This window comes from Perca fluviatilis, chromosome 10 (genome assembly GCF_010015445.1).
Source record: "Perca fluviatilis chromosome 10, GENO_Pfluv_1.0, whole genome shotgun sequence".
In the NCBI taxonomy this organism is placed as follows: domain Eukaryota; kingdom Metazoa; phylum Chordata; class Actinopteri; order Perciformes; family Percidae; genus Perca; species Perca fluviatilis.
In genome coordinates this window covers 26391521-26419358 of record NC_053121.1, presented here as the reverse complement: position 1 = coordinate 26419358, position 27838 = coordinate 26391521, and the positions used below count along the sequence as shown (strand labels likewise).

The window sequence follows — 27838 nt, the reverse complement described above, 5'->3', positions numbered from 1 at the left end:
GAGACCAGGAAGGAAATGGCAGCTCTTTTGCAATTTTCTCAACAGGTTTGTCCAGATTTCTAGCAGATTTGTTTAAGCAAGTGTAAGGTTCAACGCTAACAATTACAGCCATCATAAAAGAGCTTTACAGACCCAGAACCACTGATGTGAACTGATTACTTGCAGAATTTACAATTTGTTTTATTGTCGAGTTTGATTTTTTACCTTCGGTTAAAGGTTTTTCCCTTCCCTCTTGGGATTTGCAGCTGATGGGGTCTATTTAAGGACTGAAATAGAAAAGTAGTGATGCAGTTTTTCTGTGACTGAATTCAACGACCCCTGCATCCTTTTTTTTTAAAGTAATCACCCGAATCTTCAGCTTAAAGAGGAATAAATAATTTCTGGTTTCCTGGCAGAATAACAATTTATTTAAATTTAGACAAAATGAAATACATATTTGTGCTTTGTGCAGTTTAATGAACAGCTTCTTTAATATACACTCTATACACTGTTTTATATATATATATATATATATAATCTTAATTGAATTATCATCATTTATTGAATAAATATCAAAGACCCATTCCTTACCCCGCACCCATTCGTACCCATTAGATAATCTAAAGGTGTAAAAAAACCTTAAATCTTTAGAATTTTCAAAAACATTCATTCAAAGATGCGTAGTGTCAAAATTCAAGTCGGTATGTGTTATCCAGGCAGGATCAACATTGTATTCTCTTAACTCTAATCATTTCAAACAAAGGTCATGAACCCACAAGTACCAGCGGTGTTTTGTCTCTGTTGTAATCCAGACGAATCAAACCAAGACCGAAACGAGTTGGCAAATTACAAACAACACTAGCCTGAATGCACACAGCTTAACCTTGTCTTTCAGCTCTTCGTCTGAGATCCTGAAGACGCACCTGAGCACACAGTTTTTTAGCAATGGTTTTAAGAAGCAGATAAGCCTCTTGACACATTTCCTCATTGTAATGTACTGTAGATCTGACAGGCAGTTTCGGTTCTGAAGAAAAAAAACTTAAAATGTAGCAACTTGGGTCGGCAGAGAGCGTTCTACAAATTTTGATGGATGTCCTCGTGTCGCAACACTTTATATGTGATCCAGTAGAAGATATTGAATATGAGGAAGCTCAAGGGAAAGACTGCTCTGGATATGGTGTCAATGCGCTTTGCCCGATCCACAAAACGCTTGTGGAGTACCCCTCCGTCGTAAAAGGTAACTGGAGGAGGAGGAGGAGGCGGAGGTGGCGGGGTGGTGAACACAGTGGCTCCCTCCACAGCGGTACCATCCTTGGTCTGCAGGCAGTGACCCAGTCCATAACCCCGGAAGTAAAAGCCACGGCTCTCCCTCACAAGTTCCTCTTCCTGTGGAGTCAAGCATAGGGAAAACAGATTGGCCTCTCGCTGTCAACAAGAATTAGCTAATGTTTTTTTACATTTCCTCTCAGTGGCTGATTCCCAAATGCGTGTGGGGTGTCGCAGCACAAAAGGGTAGCAGAGTGCAAAAGAGTGAGAGCAGAAGAAAAAGCATCACAATTCTGGGATAAAGCTTTTTAAATGCAGTAAAGAATTTGTCAGTGGTTGTGTGAAAGCTAAGTACAAGCCCAGATTGTATCAGAATTAGAGAAGGACTTACTTAGCAATAAATCCTATTCTGATTGTGCCTCTCATGTGTTACCATTACAGTACATTCATGTCACAGAGGTAAGCATCGAAAAACCAACATGATCGTCCAACACGCAAAGATTCTTCTAACCATCTGGATAACAAAAACATTTTGGATCCATTTCTTAAGTTGTGACTATCTTATCATATTTCCCTGCACTACACCTTGAAAACCCAGCACAGAGTTGTTTCCCCTCTATTCCTCTGAATGGAAACAAACTGTTGTTGGTTTTATGGTTCTATTCTACGTGAATTTGCGAGATCTCGTGGGTCCTCGTGACTTTAGCTGTCAGTCATGGCCGCAGCAGAGCACGGAGCCGTTCCGCAGCGGAGCTATTCCGCAACCAGTGGAAATTAGGAGTAAAACAGGTCTAGTCTCAGATAAACTTCAGTCAATTAAGCTTTTTGAAGTTTCTCTGACATGAAGAAAAGAATCTGAGGGCATCATCATTAGAAGGAAGAAAATAAATTATAATTTTAAAAGTTAATCAAAAAATTAACCTCTATCTCTCCTTTAGTTGCAGAATGATAGACCTTTCAAAATGCCTATTAATAAAAAGTCATGATCTCAACCCCGACAAAAAAAATTGCACTTGGCATTATGCTTTGATGAATGGCGGGCACTTTTTTTTTGTACAGTGAATGAGACACTGTTCCCGCCCTCTGAAGAGAATATTAATAGATATGCAGCTTAACTCTGACAGCCCTCTGACACTTTGAGAGATTCACTTTAGCAGGGGAAAGTGAAGATGTGGGATCTAAATTGGATGATTAGTAGTCAGTGTGAAGGACCCTGAACAGCTCTGATCTCCGCATCCCCCGTTTCTCTTACTGACCCTGGCAGCTCTCTGGTACTCTGCCGAACTCCGCATCTCAGTGCTGGACAGACTTGGCTGTGAGACACAAAGGCCCAGTGCTACTAATGTATTTCACACCTGTCTCCACCTGGCTGTTACTGCACATCATATTCATTTAGTCCTTTAAAAACTTCCTCTGATCCCTGCTAACTGCCCTTTGCTTGCACCTTCACTGTTAAGCTAAAGACTTTGCCACAAACCTCATTTACTATAAACTTCCTCCTTACAATTGCCGGATTGTGAGTAATTTTATAGTTACTGACTATCTGTGACCCCAATGACAAATTGCACCATACAACAGGGGGATAGGGAGTTGTAGCTCTTCTAGCATAGCCTAATTATCCATTTCTACTCTGTCCTAAACGATAAAGTACATCATGTGCTAAACATAGACTGTATAAAATGGTACTAAAGTCTAATGGTGCGTGTCTCTAAAGATAATAGGTGCTCATCGTCTGTGCTTTCAGCAGCAGCTACATGATTTGTTGGCATAAGATCAGTTGAGACTGATTATTCTCCGCGGAGCACAATGTGAAAGTTACTGTGGAGTTGGCTGTTTTCAGAAAGTGATCAGTGACGATCTGAGTTTTTCTTTTCTGGATTCTACAGCTAAATGATAATTAATAATCACCATGATGGTTACCATGGTGAATCGTAAGATCATGGCTCCATTTATGCTGCTTTTTTATAGTGGTGGTGCACACGCTTAACTCTGAGTGAAACTACTCTGAGTTGATTGAACCAACTCAAATTAGCTGTTCTGGAACCGAAAACTCAAGTTTCCCATCTCAGGGTAAATCAACTCAGAGTTCAGGGTTAGAGTCAGAGTTTGTTAAACCTCCTTCCTGAAACGGGCCCCAGTAGTGTCTCTCCTTCTTTTTGCCATATTTACATATGTGCACTAGAGAGCACTCTCTTGGGGGGCGAGCACTCTCTCTTCCTACAAATTCTGACATGCTAGACTTTCTGCGTTGTGGTCGTGAAGCATTCCAGACGTTAGATCGCTGATCTTTGATTAAGAGGTAAAGACACACATTCGTTAGTCCCGACCCTCATAATCAGGCACGACTCAGAATGTTTGCGACGTGTCTGTCGGGTCAAAATTGGGCTTCATTGGTGTCGTCTGATCCTGGCATTAAAGGTGCTAGTAAGCAGATTTTGTTACCTTCTGACATAGACGGGCTAGCTGTTCCCACTGTTTCTAGTCTTTATGCTAAGCTAAGCTAATCGACTGCTGGCTGTATATATTTAACGTACATACATGAGAGTGGTATCAATCTTTTCATCGAACTGTTGTCAAGAAAGTGAAATAAACCTGTTTCCCAAAATGTTGAACTCTTTTCTTTAAACTAGTCAGATTATTAAGAAAATAAAAACAATTATTCTAGACTTTCGTAATACTATGCTGCTATTACATTGATGCCTTTGTTTTATTTTAACTAGACAAAAGAAGCCTAGGGGAATTTTAATGTAACACACACACACACACACACACACACACACACACACACACACACACACACACACACACACACACACACACACACACACACACACACACACACACACAGAATCTCAGTGTGAACATCATGTTCACACTGCCCTTTACACATATTCCCAATACATTCAGTTTTTATTAGGCTCTAACAGCTAATGCTATTAATACCTAGCCAGTGTTATTGGGATGCGCACCAAGGCATATCCCATCCAATTTTGTAGTTCATTCTGTTGTTGTGTCTTTAGTTAATACCAACATTTTTTTGAGTCTCCTGAAAAAAAGGAGATTAAAAGTTTAGAGTAAAAGAAGAGGAAATGTATGTTGAATTTAAATTAGCCTTAAAAACAGGTTACACATTGGGAAAGAATGAAGTAAAGAGCAAGAATTCCAAGTTTGTAACGGTTAGTATAAAAGGGCACAAGGTCAGAAAGAGAGGGGCTTTAGGGACAGGGTGAAATCAGCACAAAGTGGGTTTGGATGTGGGAGAGATGCCAGGATATATTCAGGTTTGAAGTCAAAGTTGCAAGACAATCAATTTGAAAGACTGAAAGCATCGACAAAAAATAGGTTTGAAGGTCAGGGTTGACATAGGGTTCCATTTTTATTTTTTTATTTTTTTTTACCCTGGCACAGGCGCTGCAGTGCTGATTCAGGTTCCTGTAGGTTGAGTTGTTACCAGGGATGTCATTCTCTTTCCGCAACGACTCGACACTCCCAGGCTGACTGGCAAACCCCTCCATTGGAAAGGAAGGTGGACAAATTGAGTTATTGCTCCTTTTTTCATCTTTAGTTGTAAAACAAGAGTTTGATCATCTCTAGGAGAAATGTGCCATGCCAAAAATAATGTAATTTAAAGATGCAAACTTCAAATCCGCGCCAACAAACTCAAGCAGATGCTCTGTGAGTGCGATAATACAGGACATTCTCTGCAATTGTTAGTTTAGGGAACTGGCTTTGAAGATGAATAAATCATCTTCAAGGAGCCAATTCAAGTTATTTCTGTAAATATTATAAATGGAAGCTCTATTTTTATTCCTGTAAATTCGAAGGCTGTGTGGATATTGTTGCTCTAGGTGTTTGATTTTGAGAACACCAGAGATGTCAAACACAAAGCTGAAGGTGCATTGATTAAACCTCGTCGGTCTGGGATTTGTACACTCGCTAGAACAACACATCAGGTCATGCGTCAATACCTTTCAAATGGATAGTTTGTGACCCCAAACTTCTCAGAGGGAGTAATTGTGCAACTGATGTGGACAGGGGAAGTCTTCTCCTCTACAGACCATCCTTTTCTCTCTCCTGTATCGATGCAGAAGGGCATGCTGCCCGGTAAATCTGCTGGATTCTTCTACCTTTTCAGGGAACTTTGCCATGAGTCTGGGAAGCTACCCAGCTGTTTAATGGGATTTTCAAGATGTCCCGTCTGTTTCTCTTGAGACAAACCTTTCTGTATCACACAAGGTCTCTCACCTCTCTGTGAACGCTTTTATTTGTCAATTTACAAGCTGTTTGCCTTGATAATCGTTTTTCAAGATATGTACCTGATTTAGGGGATGTATGATTGGATGAAAAATTATGCTAAGATTAAAAAAGGGATGTTTAAAGTGATACAGAAATGTTACAAGGTCCGACCCAGTAAGATTGCTGTTGTGAATTTTTAAACAACATGGAAACCCCAAAAATATTCTTACATTCATATATCCTTCTTTTTCAAGGGCAATTTTTTTTAAGGGGCTTTAATGCATGCCTTATTAAAATATGGTACAGAAGAACACTTTCAAGATATACCAGTATTTAAAGATATCAGTATTTGAAGAGACATATCTAAAGAAAATAGTTATTTGGTGCTTGCTAGCTTGCCATATTAACTCATGCAAATGAATATGTTATGGATAACTTAAATATTATATGAAAGCAGTCTCACACTGACCACAACAGGTCAGAATAAAGAATTGTATTAGTGTTGCTGTGTGAATGCAGGGCATCCCACTGCCACAGGGTTGGTAGGATAGGCTGTTGCTCTGTGTCAAATTTAGTGACGGAGAAAAAGGATCACAAAGGCTCTTCACAGGTCAGTGCTCACCATGGAAATGAGTTGAACTAAAATGAGTGGATCTGCCTCATGTAATATGACAGCCAGCTGTAGCGTGTTGATGTTGTCAGTTCCTGAATATATAGCATCCCACAATAACAAGAGGCACAAATCAATGTTATAGAGGCTGACAAGGACTGGAGTGTGTGTGTGTGCTTCATGTGCTTACTTTTTTAGAATCGGCGTGTGTGTGTGTGTGTGTGTGTGTGTGTGTGTGTGTGTGTGTGTGTGTGTGTGTGTGTGTGTGTGATATACACTTACTATTCTTTGCTGCCGCTGCTTTTTCCTCAGCCTGATGAACTCCTTGTGTTGCCTTGAGACAAAGTTAACTGCTGCATACTCCAGCAGGGCAGCAAACACAAACAAAAGGCACACTGCCATCCAAATATCAATGGCCTTCACATAGGACACCTGGGAAACAGACAAGGTCACAGAGTCATCAACAGCCAATCAATGAGGCTAACAAATAATCTGAAGGTTCTTCACAATCTACACATTCCTCAACTCTGGCACGTAATGACACATCTTTGGAATGGTCTAGAATTGTAATGAGTCAGTGGGATGTGGGCAGTTGACACATAGCCATGAGACAGGTCACAGCTCAAGACTTGAGCGGAGCCCAGGCCTGTGTGTGTGTGTGTGTGTGTGTGTGTGCGCGCTCGCGGGTGCTTGTGTGCGTGTGTCATCAGTAAGGTAAAACTCTGGAAACCCCTCAGCCATCTTTACATCATCACTTCCACTGCATTAAAGTTTCCTACTCCAGCTGTAACACATTTACTCTTATTTTTAAGATGCCAATTATTAGCTACTAATTATGTTTTCGCTTAACATTTTTCGTTTGGTTGAAATACTGGTTGAAATACTGGTTGAAATACTTTTAGTTACCCCTGTCCTTTAAAAAAAACTTTCTCTTTTATATTTCAGGCAGTTAATTCATTTTTGGTAACCATTAGTGTTCAGGAACAGAGGAAATAGCCACTGGAAAACATAGTAGCTGGACGACCAAAAATCTAAGTATAGACCTAGAACCTTATTATATTCACTATCACGTTTTTGGTGTTTTTTGCCTGTAACCTAAAATATAACCTCCTTAAAAAGCAGGTAAAAAAAACTCTGCAAGTGCAGTGAGAATATTTTCCTATGTAAATCTTATGTAAAAGTAAATGTAATGTAAAAGTATTTTTAAAGTATTTTTTTCTTGATTTTTAGAGCAGCAACCTGCCTTCTTCTTTTTCGGAAAGAAGTTGATTTCTATAGGCAACAGATTGAAACTGTCATTGTACCTGCAGATTTTCTAACTTGTTTTAAGAAAATGTTTTTTTTTTTTTCTTGTCAAATAATGGATACTTTGACCTTTTCAGGCTTCTAAAAACTATTTTTAATGAAACAATCTAAGTTGGAATGACTCACATCCACACTATAGCCAGAACCTGTGTGGAGACATGTCTTTTTTTTTTTTTAGGGGTCGCAAGCCATAAAGTGTCGGGAACATTAGTTAAATCTGTGCGGGGAAAACACCTCTTTCGTCGCGTAGGATATGATCAAACGTAGCAGATCAGAAGCTTAGAGAAAGTCCCGCACACTTCATCAGGTACCTGATGAAGGTATAAGACCGAAACGTTGTATTTTTAACTTTTTTTAAGTAAAGCTAAAAAATGTTTTTGCACAAAACTCAGTCAAACTCCAACCATCAGTAAGAGTTAACTGGTAATGTAGCACCAGGCTAAAGTGATGTTGCTATGGTTACCAGCAATCTACTATAATATACCATGTGCACGGATTTAGAACTTCGGTTAAACTGTTGGCCGGTCATCTATTGTAAAGGTATTCTAAAACAATTTTAGCCAACCAGAAAAAAATTATTTACCGTCATGATTGTATTATACAGTATCTCTCGCTCCCTGCTTCCTAACATTCTCCCCGGGGATCTGTGTGCCCTGCATGTCTTTCACATGCCAGTGTCCTCACCCCACCTGGCCCTCGTTTGTCTGCTCCCTCGTTAATCTCAAGCTTTGTCCTAAATCAGGAACTGCCTCATACAAAGTCAGCATTTCATGACTAAATACTCTGTAATAGGTCGTCCTTTTCCAAAGCTCCCTCCAAAAGCCTCTTTTACCCAACTTTAGAGGAGCGATTACTGAGGACTGCAAAAGGTATACTGGTTATGTTGACTGTCACTTCTTTCTTGGAGCTTTTGGGTTGGCCTTGTCAGGATATATCGGGTACAAAAGGTAATGTTATTTTGAAATCATGTATTACTTTTGGGGTAATATGTCAGAGCAAAATGTCAGAACAAGTTTCAAACTCTGGCCATAATGGGTTTATTGGATTTAGTCACTGACCTTTTTGTTGAGCTGATTATGTAATGCCTATATCCTCTCACACATACTGCTTATTGGAGGAATAACTGCATATGATTACAGTTACCTTTTTATCTGACCAATATTTAAATTTCTCTAGCAGAGAACGTTTATTTTCGTTGTGCTCCATTGAGTTTCAGATCATACATTATAGTAAGCAAGACATGTCTTAAACAGCCCAATATCAGGTTTAAAACCACAACCCCACTAAATTGATGGGGGGAAAAAGCATGTGGCCCTGACGGGAATTCATCCCCTGCATCTTTGACTTCTTGTTAATCAGTTTTCTCAATAAATACTCTCCCTGCACCTACCCCTATGTAGAAGCCCTCATACATCTTGGTCACTATACTCACCTTGGGCAGAGAGGCCCTTGAACCAGAGCTCTGCGTGGTCATCGTCAGTACAGTGGTGATGCCCAGACCCACTCTGGCTGGTGCAGCGTCCATGTTTATCCAGAAAGACACCCAGGAAAGGATGACTATGAGGAGGGAGGGGATGTACATCTGGATCAAGTAGTAGCCCATTTGACGTTCCAGATGGAACTTCACTTCAATGCAGGTGAATTTACCTGCAGGCACATGACATAGTACATTCAACTGTCCGAGAGCATAGTTGTTTTTTTTTTTATTACACTGTTGGAATGGCAAAATAGAAAATGATAAAGATATTTGATAAAGATGTAGTAAAATTACATTTTGGTTGAGCTGTTCTTTTAACCATAAAGCAAGTTATAGGTAAAATTCCAACAAGAACCAACAGTGTAGAGTGTTCAATTTGTAGTAGTTGAATCTCTATAGCATAACTAACTCATTTTACATGCCTATGGAGAAGAAATAAGCTGAAGCATTCAATTACAATTTGGATTTTCAGTGTGGGGTCCCTGGTTTCTCGAAACACCATGTATGGAATTCATTATGTACCTGTGTTGTAATACTTAGTGCAGTAGCCCAAATCCTTCTCCTCTTTTAGCACAAACTGGGGGAGAGTGAGATCATCAGCCACCTGAACGGGGTTTTCAGACAGCCACTCAAAGATCAAGTCATTCATGGTGTAACCAACTGTGAACAGAGAGCATAAAGACAAGATATTTAAATAAGGGAGAAATTGTTAGAAATGTGTCATCGTTTTCGTTTTCGCTTTAGCTTAGATTATATTGAAAAGTCTATTGAATTCTCCTATTAATTTTTTCATGCATCTTGCACATAATTTAAGACATTTTGTTATACCTTGGTAAGATTATGCATGTCATTATTTCACCATGGCATACATTTTTCAAAATGACATCAACTTGCCAAACGGGATAAGATGCTCTTTAGTCTTATTTATAATCTCTAATATACAATCTCTCAGACATGTCAAATCTTTATAAACTGCTTAAAATGTTACTGCTCAGACTATAATAACATGCTGGTGAGAATTGCTGTATATTTCTAAATATTGCATACGATCAAGTGCACCACTGCACTAGCTGTTAAATATTCTTATTCTTTCCTCTATTGCTGTGATTCTCATCCCCTTCTTCCTCCTACTTCTTAACCTAATTTCTGTCCTACACCACAACTCTAACTGGGATCTTGTTACCATAGTATTACACCTGTGCATGAGGAACCTCCAGAAACCTTGGCTAATAATGAGACCCAGAGAGAGAGGGAATGAAACTTGGAAGATTGTGGTAATATAACGTCGCTTTTGCCCATCTGTCCAGCTACCAGCTACCCTCTGCCATCATGTTTGTCACAGTAAAGGTCACCCACCACAGCTCCAGTCATGTTGCTGTGGTTGCTTAAAGGTTACAGAATAAAGGGGGGACATGAGGAGCATATCTGACAGTGGGACATGCTGTATGTGCTGACATGTACTGAGCTGATTAGAGTATGCAATAATAGTAATGCACAAAAACGGTAACATAATGGCATGGCATATACTTATTTATGCAAGTAAATACACAGTTTAGTAAATCACTCAGTGTAAGTCAATAAAGATTTTGCATCCACACACGGTTGCTCTTTTTGAATGCAAATCACTCCTTCTCACAGCTATCTGATTATAAGTATATTAAAAATGCATGCAACATCGACGAAGAATTTCTTGCACATCTGAATAATACTGATCTTTAGGGCCCGAGTAACAAAGACATCAATTATTCAAGATGTTATCCTCTATCCTGCCCACACGCCTGGAAAACAACAACTAAAACACACTTATCTTGTTCATGAGGATAATTCACTGTCATTCACACATCCTGCTTTGATAAGCAAGGGGAATACCAATCCAATGCCTTCCTAAGATAATTAAATGGTCTTTTCTTCAGCCAGCTACAGCTCAGAGGCGTTAAAACATAATTGACAATGTTTAAAGTGCAATGAAAAATTTAATTTATGAGGCAGAATGTCTGAAATATCTCAGCATGGAAGACTAATGACTGTTAGTCACAAGCCATCTTCTTTTTCATGTTAAAAAGCTAATGAAAGTCCCTATCTTAATGCAGCCATGGTTATGCTTTACATTCTTAGTCTTGCTTTTCACACATGGTGTAAGTTACAAAGTGGATTTGAGGTCGCTGGACCCAAATGGCTCAAGGCAAAGCGAAGTGGTATAAGCTGCATATATGGGACTTTGATGTGTCAGAATAAGGCAGAATTGCATTGTTAGTTCTATTTATATATCTATTTAAGCCCGTGGCATGAAAGGCCAGAAAAGAAGATTGGCCTTGGGTCTCTCAAACCCCAAAGATAACCTCCTTTTTTTTTTTTTACCCGCCTCTCTATTGCTTCAAGTTTCACAGCTCCAGTAGTGGCAGTAAATCCTATAATGTCCTCTTAACATCAAGCTAGCCAAGGTGATCACACCCTTGGGTGGTGTACTAGCACTTGTCAACACAAGGCCAAGTATCCTCACCTATAATCAGAAATGATTACGTCTCCGGTAATGGCAGTATGATGTGATACAGTTACCCAAACACATACACATATTGCTGCTTTAAGCACAAATCTGTTTGTCTGATTCACCTCCCTTACACTCCTAAAGGGTCTTTTATATTTTTGTTTTCATGCTGGCTGACGTATGTTCTGCGCTAAATATATTGGATTTTGTTTGTGTTGGTCCCTGTGTTAATTTGTAGAAATAAATCATGCTGCCTCCTGTACAAAGAGGGAGTAACTAAGTTTATACAAACCAATACCTCTTTCACTTGTTAAATCAGATAAAGACGCAGGTAGAGATACCAGCATTCAGCTTGACTTAGTCATTTGTGAGAGATGCTTCTGAAAAGATGCAGTGACTTGGTACGAGTGCTCATTCCGTTTCCTCCCTTTTGCTACACTTAAATTCTTTTGTCCCTATGACAGGAAATTAGGTCATGTCTACGGGGTGGGTCAGATATAATAAAAGGGACACAAAATTAAAGTTTTATTATTTATATCTTTGGTGAAATTGGTTTCATAAGGACAGACGATATCTCTGCTAAAGGCAAGGGTAGACTAAAAGGGGAGAATATTATTATTCTCCTACATTTTATCAATGTAATAACATTTTAAAAGGCTTCAAATGCCTTTTTGTACATTTCTTGAACACTCCAGTTTAAATAGATGTACAGTAAATGTGAACAAGAAAAGATTTGTAAACAACTGACTGTTTGGTAGCCCCACCATCCCTTACTGTTCCTAACATTATAACTGTTAAGCTTTCTGTTACATGCAGTTTACAATAAAAATGGGGGCATATTTTTTTTATTCTTAGTAATTTTCAAAACAATGAGTCTTTGATGTCAGACAGTGGTAGATAAACGCAGGCTTCTCGTTAAACGCCAGCAAGTGTTGATTTGGTCCAAACACAGTCCGTTGTACATAGCAGGTGTTGATTTTGTCCAAACAGTCAGTTATAGATGGCTAACGTTTGCATCATAAATTGGTTGAAAACACGGTCTTTGGATGACTTAATGTTTACAGCTGACTTAAACTGACTTCAAAACAAGAACATTGTTAAGGTGTCTTAAATATTAAATAGGCTATGTTTCACTGTTAAATAATACAGTATGGATGTGCTTGTTGATTTAATGTAGGAAGAGCTACCCTTTGGTAGGTAGGCTAGTAAACTAGTAAGCTTGACATGCAAATTTTTGTGCCTTACGTCAAAGCAGACAAACTGTGTTAAATCCATTCCTTGCACTTTTGCTCTTGTATTATTGGTTTTGGGGAACTTGAGATGTAATTACAAAACATAAGGAACCATTCTCCACATGGACACAGCATATAACCCTAATAATGAAACGCAGGTAGAGTCACGAAAGTTCCTATCTCTTGGAATATAGCAAGATTAGGCACTTTGCAAGCCAGGCAAAAGGTAGAAATCAGAGGTAAGTGAGACAAGAGGAAGACATAGAGAAGAAGAAGACTCACAGCTTTCAAGCTGCATCGTACAGGTCTGAATGTCCATTGGAAAATTCTTCAAGTCCATAGGGCAGGACAGGACAAGAGTCAGCCTGAGATAGAAAAACAGATTAGAAGAAAGAAGAGGAGCAATAGGGGATGTCAAAAGGCACAAAAAGGCTCAAGGAAAAGACACCAAATAGGTTAACAGATTACGATAAGAGTGTGACAATGAAACAAATCATGCTTTGTTTTGCAAAGTATGAAACGGGAGTCAGGAGTAGCCTATGTGTGCAATTCAGTAAAATTGGACAAATGAAAAAACAAAACAGTTTTTCCTTTTTAATAAGAGTAGATTGGAAAACGTATTGAGTTACTCTACCATTTGATTAGTTGTAGCACCACAGTAATGGGAAAGTAATTGGTGTAGGCATCCCTACTTTTATTTGTTGTGGTGTTGATGCATTAAGCCTTCAAAAAAATGAGAGAGAGAGAGAGAGAGAGAGAGAGAGAGAGAGAGAGAGAGAGAGAGAGAGAGAGAGAGAGAGAGAGAGAGAGAGAGAGAGAGAGAGAGAGGAGAGAGAGAGAGAGAGAGAGAGAGAGAGAGAGAGAGAGAGAGAGAGAGAGAGAGAGAGAGAGAGAGAGAGAGAGAGAGAGAGAGAGAGAGAGAGAGAGAGAGAGAGAGAGAGAGAGAGAGAGAGAGAGAGAGAGAGAGAGAGAGAGAGAGAGAGAGAGACTGGAGGAAAACGGTGTAATTACCTGCTGTAATGCATCGCCTAGAGGTGAGACAAGAGCCGCCAGCAGTAGACTATACACATACGCACTCATTTTCTACTATGTTATGATGACATAATATATTTTTCACCAGCTGAAGAACAAACTACACATATCTAAGTGATTGATTCCTGACTTTGGATTCATTGTTGTATTTAGTGCACACAAAATTGTTTGATCTATGTGTGAAGACTTGCTCAAGTAAATGTATTTTGTAAATTGTAAAATTGGAACTCCTTTGACACGCAAGTAGAGACTTAAGATATGTTGTTATGCTATAGTTAAGCCATTTGCAAATCACCCATCCGGTGTAGAGTGTTGTAACCAAACAAACTTTAAAGTAGCACATATTCCACTTGAGGTTTCTGTGCATTTTGTCCAGATGCAGTAAGGGGTGTGTGATTGGCAATTCAATTCAATCTGCTGCAAGTGTGGTCAGAGCTCATGTTTGAGTGGGATTTGTTTGCAATCTGCCTGCTTAGACCAGACATGAGTTGCACTAGTTTTCCTAACTTTAAATGGCAGAAATGTTCCCAAACAGACCTCTTTAAAATCATACAAACCACCTTTTATGTGTATCATTCGTCACTTCTTTCGTATTGATCATATACTGTTAAAGTACAGACATATTCAAAGGCATAGCAAAATTACAATATGTAGGTCATTATGGCAATGATACCACCCAATCGGTCTGTACTGAGATACAAATTTATGTCCATTTTCATCTTATTAAAAAAGGCTGCTCATTTTCAAAGTAAATTTTAAAGAATTTTCTATTAAAAAATATTCAAAAATAAACCAACTTATTTACCTGCAGCCTCTTAAAGTAAGGCAACAACAATCAGATTATATCGAAGCAGTTGAATGAAGCCTCATCTCGAGAAGGATCTTCAACTGGCCACAACAGTACTCAACGGCTCCAATCTTTAAGATTTAGGATTAATATCTGTAGTTACCTAATGCTGTATAGAACGCTGCCATCTTGGAAAATCCGTAGTAGCTTGTTATCAGTAGTGACCTCGTGGAAATTGGCTCCTTTCTCGTTTGCAAAGAATAAATCAGGTTTCCAGATAGAGTCCAACATGGATGGATCCAGATCAAGGGAGTCGTCTGGGTATTCGCTGTACGCCAGGCGGGGGTCATTCCAATTTTGCCGTAGAAATACATTGAGCCTGTAGTCCTGTGGAAGAACTCAGGGTAGTTAATGGAAAATAAACCAACAGGGAAGGTTGCAGTACAGATCTTAGAAGTGGATCATTCTGCAGTAGTGATTTGAGAAGTTTCTGGAGTCCATTCTAACTGATAATAAATTTAAGATGGACAAAGCTGTTTTACTCTATAGAAGATGAAACCATGATAAAACTTTGAACAGTCTTGGATGGAATTTAACTAAAGTCTTAATCTACAAAATGTATTTTTCCTTTGTTTCATATGCAATGATATAATCCACATGACAAAGAAATGGACCATGATGTAGGCTACATGTGTCCATCGTGCTTCATGTCCTTATTGACAAGGACATGACTTCACTCTGATGTGGGGTGTACTGTTCACAATGGAGGATCAACATTTTGATTGTAAGTTTTTAAAAAAGGGATTTAAATGTGCTTTAAAAATGCTTCTGTAAATATAAGTACTACAGTATTTAACTTTTACACCTCCAAATTATAATAATAATATAGTGCACACACACTAACATTATTACAGATGATCCATCATTTTAATGTAACCTTAGTGGTTCCAAATAATAAATACATTACTCTTGTTGAAATGCCCCTGCCTCACAATATTCAACAGATTTAGCTAAAGTACCCGATTGAATACGGATTGGTCAATCGTTGCAGCCATGTGCTGCTAGTGAACAGAGGGTTAGCAATGCAAGCCATACCAAGGACAAGTACTGAACATAATCACCCCTGCCTGCAGCCAGCATACATGAGTAATTCAGTAGAATTCCAATTTGTGCAATTAATTTAAAATTCATCTTTGGGCATTACACATTGTTCCTTTTTCTTGCTTGTTCACTTAATTTATCAGAATGAAACGCATGCTTCACCAGCGAACACAATGACATCATTAGTGTTGTCGTTCTCTGAGCTGTTCTGACTGGAGGTCTGACCCTTAAGACACCTTTAAACAGTTCACTGCTGCATTGTGCTGACCCAGCAGTTATAACACCATAAATGTAGACTTGAGGACAGCCATTTCTCACCGAACCCCTCGTCGCCTCTTCTATATCCCTTTTCATCCATTTTCTCAATTTTTCATTTTAATTGCAGAGTGGACAGTTCATTATCAGCATGTCAGTGACCCATTGGTCTCTGAAGGTTGCACTGTTAAGCTCCAGGAAACAGAAATGAGGGAACGGCTTCAGCACTGAGTGGATTAGCAAAGAAGTTGGTAGGACAGAAAGAGGATGGAGTGTTTTAAGACTACTACAACTAAACCAATACAAACCATAATCCATAATTATATTTAGAAACAAATAAACTACAGTGATATTTTTAATACTGTTTTTCAGAATTGTTTTTCAGAGTGAAACATTTGAAATCTCCAAGATCTTCTTACCATTGTAGTTTCTGTGATGGACCCAAAGCTGTTGATGAAAATATTACAGGTGACATTCACAGCTGGGCCTGAGGAAAGAAAAAAAAACAGACTGCATTTACACATCTTTCTCCTCAGATGGGATTAATGAGATAACACCACATGAAAAAAACTACTGTGGCTTTTTTCAAGATTCCAGGCAGTTTCTTCAAGTTTCATCGGATCCAATACAGTAATTGTGGCTGAAAATGTTACTGCAACACAGTCATGCAAGCTCTAGTTCTGCTGTTGAAGAGCCTGCTCTTTAAAGACACTAGGAGAAAGTATTTTTCACAAGCATTTCTTTAAAGGTACACTGTGTAGTGTTTTAAGTATTGTATTAGCTAAAATCAATGTCTTCATTCATAAATATGTGAATATCTTATCCTCCAAAGAATTTCTTATCTGTATTTACATTAGACTGCTAAGTCCAAGGAGGCTTCCATGTCGTTCCGCCATTTTAAAAAACTAAATATAATCGCTGAGAGGGACATAAAGCACTAGCAAGGCTTTTTCATTCAGAGCCAGCGTCAGGTGATTGAAACCAGCTGAAATGGAGAAGGAGATCAGTGAGAGACGCCTGTCACTGCCCTGGCAAATTTGAAAGCCTGCACTGCACTTTAGTTCATAATGGAGGATCATACTTATGCTGAACCACAGGAGAGGGAATCCTCGTCGCCAAAAAAGCGAAAAAGGGAATTAAAAAGGCAATTTGACTGGCAAATTCAAAACACGAGGTTAAACATCAGGGTAGCCGTTCCCAGGTGGAAAGAGCTAATGACGGAGAAAGACTTTCAAAGGGACACTGAAGTTGCCGGCTTTCTTCTTGACAGGTAAGTCAATGTTACGGTCTAAATTATAAGGGTAATTACTTATACATGCTCACACTGATTCAATGCAGTTTGCAGTTCATTTGAAATAACAAACCTCATCACCCGAGCGAGAACTTGATGAAGCGCTGTTGGAAGACATGTCATAGCTTCTTAGTATAGAACGGCTACCGCAGTTGCAACACACATTTGAAAAAGCGAGGCGCTAGAGAGCACTAGTCGTTTGAATACAAAATATAATTTCACCGCTAGATGGGAGAAATTCCTACAAAATGTACCATTAAGTGTAATTGTGTTAAAATCGATAATGTTGGGATTGTTAAAACTAAGAGCAAGGAAGGTCACAGAGATGCGTCTGCCCACATTTTGGTGTCCGAGAATATCATCAGTGTGCAACCCTGACTTTTGGAATTACGTTTTATGCTACTGTTTTCCAACAGCGAATTAGTGAATTATTTATTATTATTAATGTATTTGCAAAATTTTCACTCACAACTTATTTAGTTTGTTTTTCCCCTAGAATATCCTGGATGTGGCTCTCGCAATACAACATCCTGTCATTAGCACCTACTGCATGGCCTACTTATGACAAAAGATGTATGTACTTTTTAACAGTTAACCAAAACCATGATCTCTTCCTAACCTTAACCAAAGTGCAGCTGTTGCCTAAACAGATTTTCAAATTGTGAGGTGTGCATCTGGAGGGAGAGTTTTGAGGCAAAGATGCTGCATGAGGGAAAAGGGACAGGTGCAAGCCAGTGTTCTACAAACAACAGGAAGTTAGTTTTTTTTGTTTGGCTCATTTATTTTGCCTGCTTATCAACACTGTCAGCAGTTGGAGCAACAGCAGCAGCTGTGACACACAGCTCATGGATGCAATGATGGTACTTTAAACCCCTTGGCGCCTGATTGCTTTGAATTTGCATCAAAAAAATGTCTCAGTCTGTGAGTCATAACTCAGTCAAATCTAAACACAGACATGATACACATAATTATAGATTCATTACACTTCCGAGGATATCATTATCCATCACGCATAAAAAAACATAAATCCACTTAGAAATTATAGAAAAGAGACGCTCCTCATAACTCTTGGTCATGTTTTTAAAGTCCAGCTAAAATCCCATTGGTGCTTTTTTTTTGTCAAGAATAATGTCACCTTTTTTAATTAATGTATTATTTACATGCTGTTTTTAATGTGCTGCAGCTGAGCAGCTAATTAGCTATATAGCCTGCAAACTGACTTAGCAATGCAAAACTAGGGAGCACCATCATGAAACAGATGCGAAACTATCGCTAAGCAGGGTAAGCGGTGCTTACGGGCCCGGACCAATCAGGGGCCCACATCACTGGAATATATTGATTGACAGCCGGGGCCCCCTATCGCATTACTCGCGACAATCCCAGCAGGCCCACGTGCAGCCACTGACCAAGCGGGAGTGAGAACGGGTCAAATTAATTTCCTTGTTTCTGTTATGAAGACGAGACGTGTGTGTGTGACTCGAACATCTCGCATTTACCAACAAAACATACAGCAAAAGACCATGCAAAACTTTTCAGACCGTCCTGCCAACCTGTACACGTTTTAACATCAATGTATGCTGTAACGTTTTTTCACTATATAGTCACTGAAGCGGCTGCTGTTTCAATACTGTCGGCTCTCTGCAGCGGGTGGGGCTGCTGCTCCATTTCCACCGCGACTGACGTGCGCACGCACACACACAAAATCACACACGGTGGATGCAGGAAAAAAACGCAGATGAGACGACACAATGACCTAAATTGAGGACAGCTACTGTACGCTCAATATTGTAAGTGCAATGATAAGTTAAAGTCCAATAAGTACTTTATCAAACCGTATGAATGTGTGTGGCCAGGATAGGAAATTAACTAACAATGTAACAATCAACAAGCCACTGACAGCAACATATATGTTCATAGTTTATTCATTCAATAAATTATTATTTTTTTGTCTTAAATCCACCAGCCATTTTCATATTATACCAACATCATCATCCTGAGCCTTTTTGGTAAGGTTCCTAGGAAATCTCAGCCCAGAGTAATTAATTAATAGTAATAATTATTATTCTCCCCAAAACAAGTTTCCTTTTTATTTTTAAAGAACTATATAAAAAAAATTGCAACTTTTTTTTGCAACTTTCACTACCTTCTGCAACTTCATTTCAACAAACACATCAAAAGACATCGCAACTTTTATTGCAATTTTTTACAAAAGCTCCCGTGAAATCAGGCATTTTGGGCTGCAACAATCTCAAAAAAAGGCCGTGAAATCCTGAAAGGACTGCCCTTGTGTGTTTTTTCATGTGTTATGGTGCGCATTCATCAGTGTTTTTTTGTTGTTGTGGTGCGCGTAGGCTATTCCTGATTTTGTCAGTCATCTCATCTCTTATATGCTGTGTCTCTGTGATCCTATCCTGTCCTATTTATGGTAGCCTACTCATGGACATTGCGCCATCATCACGTGCTGTAGTAGAGGGGCCCGCCTTGATAATCCTGCATAGGGGTGTTGGCTCGTTACGCCACTGTCATGAAACCAAAATACGTATATAAAATAAAAAAATGTCTCTTTTTGGTTTTAGAAATTTTCCTCTAAAGAGAACACATGCCACTGCTGCAGTTGTTTATAATATGTCTAAGGAGGGGGCTGAGAGTGTCAAACTGTGAAAAACCCTGCCTAGAGTTAACACACAAAGGACTCACTCCCTGTGCGTGTGGTACAAAAATGTAGCACCAAAAAAACATTACCAGTAAACCTACTCCAGACAGCAATTACATTTCCTTCAAAACATAATTGTGGAGACAGGGATGCAGGGTGCTTGTGCGGTATGGTCAAATATTATGTCTCTTAATTAAGTCAACATCACACTATACCCACTATAATTATAATAAAACTAAACTACACCACTGTGTGTGAAAGTGAAAAACTGGACAAGCTGATGCAATATTTATACTGAGAAGCTAGAAATCTCAGTATCAGATCATAGTTTCTGATGGAATAGCATACAGCACATACACATGAGAATGGTCAGCTGTTTAGCTTTCACAGCACAGATCCACTGGTCTTTGTTTTATTTTATTTAGCTTTGTTTTCTTGAGGACTATTGTGATGGTCTGCTTCCTTGGCATATATCGTACCTTTGAAGTTGGGTCTGATGCGGGCATCATATCCTGATGTTTTCCCCATGAGCTTGTCCAGGAAGTCTGAGGGCGACAGCGCTGGTCCTGCCCTGCCGGGGGGCTTTATCTCCTCCTTACAGGAGCTCAGTCTGATATTACCCAGGGAGGGGGAATGGGGGGATCAAATACAAAGACAAAGAAAAGAGAAAATTTGAGAAACAGCAGAGGAGTGTGTGTGGTATGAGAGGTAGCAGGCTTAAAATAATAATAATGAAAATCCAACAGAATGAAAAGCCAACAGCTATCACCAAGTCAGTCATCAGCAAAAAAATACCCAGCGGTGGTTGGGAAAATGAGTGTGAAAAATGACAATGAATGACTTGCCTCAGCTGGCAACTAAAAGCATATCTATTTCACATGTCTGAGATTTACAGTTTTTTAGGCCCTAACTACAGAGAAGCAAAACAGAAGCAGAGGTAAACTTGTCCCTCTCTTGTGCTTCCCACAGCTCGTGGCTTAGCAGGAGTAAGGCTTGACAGATTGATGGCTCAATTGTAATGCTATGAATGTCACACCGGGGAAAGGAAGGAGTTGATACAAGTTCCAGTGAGGCTCAGGCAGTTACTGACAGGAATCACCAACAGGCCAGAGTAAAAGTAAAGAGAGAAAGAAAGAAGTGTATAAGGAAACAAGGAAAATGCTCTTTAAGGTTTGCAATGTATTTGATTTCTTACTGACCCCTGCTGTAGCACAGCTGATTGCACCCCACACTCTTGATACAATTGTTAACAGTTCACAATCTGTCATGATCTGAAACTCCGAAGTACAGATGGCTGGTTTAATCCCCTCCGAGGCACAGCTTTGCTGATGCCCTGTGTTCTCATGAGTAGGTGTAGCTAGTCGCTGATCACCCATCTTACAGCCTCTTAGCTGTATTTAGAGCAACATAAAAAGGTATTGCCAGGGGCTTTTGGATCAAGGAATTTGTAGAGGATATACTTCAAGAGTAAAGCTGAGTTAAGCAATCTTCCACTTTTAGTCGTGTAGGCAACAATTAGGAATTGTTTCTGAATGAAGCTATAGTGATGGCTATCATTTTGACTACTTCCCTGTGTTATAATTATGAAGCTATAGTTAAATATGGGGGATATTTGAGAATTACTCCACAGAATATTGAGCAACAATAAGTTTAAGAAGGTTTACTTTAAAAAGATAATTTTGGTCATTAGATTGCTTACTGACACACCTACATTTGAAGTGTCCAAGTCTCAGATCAATTCCTCAGTGGTCTATGGTTCCCAATCTCAGATCAATTCCTCAGTGGTCTGAATTGACTGTCTGTCCAGGACCCACACCATCTAAGTTCCCCCCACCCCCCAAAATATCATTAAAACCACGCTGTGTATTATAAGCAACAAATACTTCAAATAATTCAGTAAGTAGTAAAACAATACAAACGCAAACTGGGCAAAAGTTTGCTTAACCCACAGTGGTTTGGTTCACTGCTTGATTTTCTCCCTTTATATTAAGGTGCACAGAAGTCTGGTGGGAAATGGGAGAGAACGAATTGCGTCAGTAAATAGGTTGGCGAGGCTGTTTTATTCACTATAAACAACGGATAAAGTGATGGTTTTCTCTAATACAAGTGATGCTGAGTCATTAATAAATTAGTCATGACAAAATTATGTATTTTTCCACAAGTCTGCTATGTTAGCAGTTATAAAGTTACTTAGCTTGTTTGGTAGCTTGTTGGATTGTTAGTTAGCTAACTTGCTAATTCCACCCGCCGTGCTTTCATAATACACACAGGTTATAGAAAATGAGCCGAAGAAAGTTGTCACTCATCTGGCGAGAGCGTTGTGTTTTTCTACGCTGTGACAAGTGTGTGAATGAAACATTAAGTTAAACTTTACTAATTTAGTGGCCGGCTAGCTAGTTAGTTAGCTTGCTTGCTAGGAGGCTCAGTTCTTAGCATCAGCTGTATTAGAGAAAACAATCACTTCATCCACTTTAAAAAATCATGTTTAAAGTGGATAAAATAGCTTTGCCAGCCTACTTAGTGGAGTTCCACAACTACACACTATTTGTGTCCCCTTCAATAATTGCTCTTAAGAAATTGTATTTGTTTATTGTTCCCCCCATCTGTTAGATGAAATGTACGCCCATGCTAATCATATCAATAGTTTCCATCCCTGTTGCCACCATAGACTGTTAATATTAATTAATTAATAATATACAGTCTATGGTTGCCACACTACTAGTATTGTAGGACTAAAAATAACACAAGCACCCTGCACCTTTTGTTGATTTTCCCAGAGGAGCTGTGCCCACATCTCAGTCTTTCTCACATTATAAAGCTCAACTCTCACTGGTCCCCTCTCCATTGCTAAAGTCCACTCTCTAGTGTTGATGATTTTATAGTACCTTGGTACTCATATCATCTTTCTCCCACACACCCAGTTACAAACTCACAAAGGTACACAGGGAGATGGATTGATGGTCAGACTCTTACACTTATAGAAAGCCATTAATAACAAACGTTCTGTCTTGGGTTGTGCTTGTTTTATGAATCTACACAACAATAAAATATTGTGTTTGATCTCAAGTGTGATTTCTCTGACAGTTGGTCACAAGCTTTCAGAGACAAATGATTGTGACAATAAACATAGTTTTCAAGATATATTAATAGAAGAAGAATGGGCCTCTTAAACAACTGCATGTTCTAGCATAGACTGGTGAATGTATTTTGACACAGGCAGCTGATGACTGATGAGAGAAGTCCATTATGTGACATTTCTGGTGTGAAAATCATAAAGGTGGTTCACTACAGTTACAGAACTCAGTTCCCTCAAAGCCAAGACACAGCAACTCTAGCCCTTAAGACAAGGTTAACTATACTGTTCATTCATGAGTCAGTACTTGAAGTCAACACTATTAACTAACACATACACTTCCAATGCAATTTCCAGTGAAATGCAGCCTGGATCTGTAGAGCTGTCTGTGAGTCATCTCTGCTTGTTGATGCTAATAAACAATGATGAAACAAGAGATTCCTCAGCTGCAAAACATCTTGTTATTTCTATGACGCCTCTTGATACTGATCAAACACAATGGTCCGCACACAGTATGCATTTACAGTTTATGATCAGATAAGGTCTTAACATGCATTATGGAACAGTTACATTTAGGCTTTACTTTGTCATTGTTTGGTAACACTTTACAATAAGGTACACAAAAATGTAGTTACTGAGGAACAAATGGTTAGTAACTGATTGACTGTGATTCAAGCACTAATGATTAGTTTCTGGTAAACAGACTAGTAGCTACTGTTAAATTAATCAGTAACTAATCATTAGTTAACCATTCACTACTCATTCATTTAACAGTAGCTACCAGTCTGTTTACCAGTAGCAATATTCTCTAAATCTGCAGCATTTCTTTTTTTGTGGTTCTGGGTGGATTCATGATGAAAAGCTTTTATCTTTAAATTCTTTATTTAGGAACACAAAGACAAGTTCTTCACATCCAGGAACAACTGTATTTAATAATCTGCTACATGCATCTCAAAGTGTCAGAAATTCAACATTTCGTATTATATGAACATTTTGTTTCGATTTCTGCCTAACAACTATTTTTCTTGCATAATGCTATTCAGAGTGTAATCCTATTTTAAGTGAACTCTTTATGATGAGGTCTACAGCTGAACTTCTCACCCTGTGCAGTGGGAGGAGCTGTGGATTTCTGCTTTCCCTCAGGGCTTACATCACCTCTCGATCAACCCTCGTGCATTTCTAATTGGACTCCTCACTATTGTGTATGGTGTGATGCTTCAATGGTGGCTCTTATATCATGGAAACAGAAACAGCCCAAGATTGTTATCTTTACATTTTTGGCACAAACTCATCTGTTTTAAATTTGCATCGAGAGGGATGACTCTTGACAGGTTTATAAGGCAGTGCAGCAGGTAAAAAAGACAAAACTGGATGCCCCCTGAAAAATGTCTTCATTGGTAAACAATATACTGTGTAGTATATCTTATGCAATTGTTTTTGGACGTTAGGTCTTTTGAGGTTAATCTTCTGTACAACAGCCAATCTTAAAATTATATCTGCAGTTTTGAGTGACTATAAAACTACAAGTGTGACTGCAAGTGGCTCCTCAAAGCTCTCAAAGCTAAATTATGTGGTTCTTTGTCTGAGTGATTCAATTATTAAGATGCTCTTTGCTGACATTTAATGAGCCTGACCTTTTACTTCCCTCTACCTCCCTTTCATTTGAGCATCCGTGCCAGACTGCTGTCTAGAATACGTAACAGCTCTTTCTTTCCTTCCACTATAGAGCAAGTTTTGGCAGACACTCTTGTTAGTAAGTGACTTTATTTGGCTCTGACAGCAAAGCTGAATCAACGCTAAAACATAGTTGTGTATAGACACTTAGAAGTAACAGAGGTGATTATACAAATGTAGAATTTAAACAGCTGCTCAGAAATGATTTATTTTTACACTGAGGAGAATCCTAAATAGACATTGAAAACATGGTTTTATTCTTGGCATCCTTTGCAAATATAGACATGCAAAGTAACCACACAGACTTAAAAACTCAGTATTTCTGGATAGTCTGTGCTCACAAACTCAAACTAGTGCAGTCTACAGCTACTGTATGACAGGGAAACACTGTTGTGACAAACCTGTCAAGGCTGTGCTGTCAGCAGATAAACCACGGAAAGCCACTACATGAGCAACTCATCTGTAAAATGACTTTGCATTTTATTACCGTTTCACCCCACCTGGCTTTAGGCAAAAAATTCAGTCAGCCATTCATTTTAATCAAAGCATGTGTACACATGACCAACGGTTCAGGAAAACAGCATCCAGTCATTTTCTGGAAACATGGATGCATGACCATGGTTGCCTTTCTTTCCAATTTTTCCTCACAGAAAAATGCTCCTTCAGCAATAGCCAGTTTTTGGTGGCAAACATTGTTTATAGAATAGGTGTATATCCATAATGATCAGGTAAAGAGACCTAATCAGAGTGGGTCCAGACACACTATATATGTGTGCAACCTAACCCTACAGCGACGGACAAGAACAACATCAATTCTTCTCTGGCTCAGAACTACTTCCTGCATTGGCACTGAATGTTGGCAATGGATTTAAATCATGAAGTGTATGTAGAATTGTCCAATATGGATATAATTCCTACAGATACTAGGCTTTTTGCAGCTTGTAGTTGACATGCATGTTGAGTTCCAGTTATGACTTAAAGTCACAAAGTGGGTAGTCTGTCTCAACGGATGTACATTGCTGGGATGAAGCCTGTCATCCAGCACTGGATGTCCCTCCCCTCTCACCATCTCCGCTATAGAAGCAGGATGGTTGTGATTGGTTTAAAAAAGAATACAGTACGAACAAGCCAGAGCATTTTTCCTGTATCCCATAGTAGACAGGCGGTGTAGCCAGACCATACTCTGTCGCTGACACAGCGCTGTGAACACAGGTCTGGCAATATGAGAATACGAAGTCTGTAATTGGATCCTGTAAGCTAATTTTAGCAGCTCATCATTCAGAAGCCTCTATTAAGGTATGAAAAGTATGTTTGTACAAAGGCAAGGATTGAAAGGCAGCATAACTTGTACCCATTTCGGTGTAATATATAATTTAGTTAGAATGAATACATAACCGTACACAGTAAAAGAAAAGGAGCTGTCATTCTGTATACAGTACGTAAGGCTCAAATGTAAGTGGACATAAATGGACTGGGGAGAGAGGGGTGGGGGTGGCCAAAGTCAGCAAGAGATCAACTTTTCTTTACATCTTACAAAATTCCCTGCATCCTCTTTTATTTCTTACAACATAAAGCCTCAGTTTATATAATACAAATATGGACTAACATAAATACTTGCTAGTGCTCTAATGCTTTTAGATATACGTTAATTTATACATACAGTACCTTCAGTCCACAAGACTGGTTGATTGGTTTTCACCTAAACAACAAGCATTTTTGTCTGTAAGTTATCATCTTATTCTGTTTAACCTCACTAAGACTCAGATTCAGAAGTAACCGAGAAAAACAGCTCTAATTAGATGGGATGGGATTCTGCCCATGGAGTCCAAACATATTCTTGTAATTGCTTTTTTTATTAAGAAGCTGGTGATAAAAGAAAAGCACATCATATCATGCTATGGCTGTTCACTGTTTTCTTAATAGGAAGCAAGGGGGGATATCGGGCCCATTAGACATCCATGCATGAACATACTAACTTTTTACTGCCATTAGCATAATGGGAAACAGAACAAAACTGCTCTTGCCGCTTGTTGAAACACATTGCTCTAATTTCCTACTTGTCCAATTGCCCTTGACATCCACTTGAGCTGTAGGTATTGCTCTCATATAAGGGCTCTTACTTTGAGGCGGAATGGAGGGGTTTTAACTTTCAATCAGGCTTACCAAACCATACGTATTGACCTGTGACAGGCCTTTTTATTAAAGTACATTCAACCACAGCTTGCTTCATGGTAATCCAATGACATGTCATTTTTTTTTGTCATGACCTGTGCAGCCCATTGTCTTCACACTGCTGTATGTGATGGCTTATGGCTACTGCTGTCCCTTTTGATCAATAGGCTCATGGGGAATGAAATTTGGAGCACACTGCAATTTATCCTTACACATCTATCGTCAATGACATGACCACTGTCACGCCTTCACAGTGACACCTCTAGGTATGGAAACATTGATAGGGCTGTCTACAGTAGTAACCTTCTCACTGAGCCTGGCTAACATCAACGAGTAAACCACATCTGGATGTCCAGTGAAAAGAGGAGACATGGATCACAACTTAAGAATTTGTGAGGATAGAAAACATACTTAGACAACACATAGGGGCCAAAATGGATGCAGTCAGAATGTAAAACTCCATGACAAAATACATAATGACACACTTCAATACACTTTCTGTATATCAACAATAAGTCAAAGTTTAGTAGGACCGACGTGAAATGATGTGCAGAATAAGCCTCCAGTCAGAGGTCTCCTTTGCAAGGCAGATTACTCTAAATTGTTCCACAGTTTTATGATGTCATGGGAGAAGCCTACAGGGCATATATTCATATTCAATGTAAAATAGATAACATATGAGCTGAATGGATTTGAAATTACTACTGAATTTTTTAGATGCATATGACCTCCATCTGTAGAGCAATATCTGTCATTATGCAGTAGCAAAAGACTTAATATACTGATATAGTTTTTTTTAAAGACTATGGGCTGCATTCTGTTTTCCTGCTTTTGTTCAAGGATAAGGCAGCCAACATTCTATATTTTTGCTACTTTCTACTTAATAATTTTAAATGTTACAAAATTATATACTTTGGCTTCATAAATTATGGCACCCATGTTCATCGTAATGAGGGTACATGTCAGCATGTTTTTTTTTGGACAAATAAAATGGAGGTCGGTACATAGGAATACTAATGTATATGCATGCAATACTTATTAGTAGGACCAATTTATTGTTGGGTTTAGTCTTTTCATTGGTTCTGTGGAAGAATAGTTATATACAATATAACATAGTGTATATTAAATTGGCTTCAGCAACCTTACTATTTTTATACACCTCAGTATATGTGTGGATCAAAGAGTCAAAGGGCTAAACAGCTGAAAGTAC

At 38.9% G+C, this 27838-nt stretch overlaps 1 protein-coding gene across 2 annotated transcripts in view; it reads right to left on the bottom strand.

Moving 5' to 3' along the window:
• Positions 1 to 394: 394 nt before the first annotated feature.
• Positions 395 to 27838, bottom strand: part of glra4a (glycine receptor, alpha 4a) — a 61163-nt gene continuing 33719 nt past the window's right edge. Inside the window, exons 2-10 of one of the 2 annotated variants that reach the window (XM_039814480.1) lie at positions 20189 to 20319; positions 16185 to 16252; positions 14573 to 14796; positions 12873 to 12955; positions 9396 to 9533; positions 8829 to 9043; positions 6374 to 6523; positions 4644 to 4754; positions 395 to 1365 (exon numbers count right to left, since the gene is read on the bottom strand). In XM_039814480.1, the coding sequence (XP_039670414.1) occupies positions 1054 to 1365; positions 4644 to 4754; positions 6374 to 6523; positions 8829 to 9043; positions 9396 to 9533; positions 12873 to 12955; positions 14573 to 14796; positions 16185 to 16252; positions 20189 to 20319 (1432 nt within the window). In that variant the 3' untranslated portion in view covers positions 395 to 1053. The remainder of the gene's footprint in view (positions 1366 to 4643; positions 4755 to 6373; positions 6524 to 8828; positions 9044 to 9395; positions 9534 to 12872; positions 12956 to 14572; positions 14797 to 16184; positions 16253 to 20188; positions 20320 to 27838) is intronic. The other variant, XM_039814481.1, reaches the window with a different exon arrangement.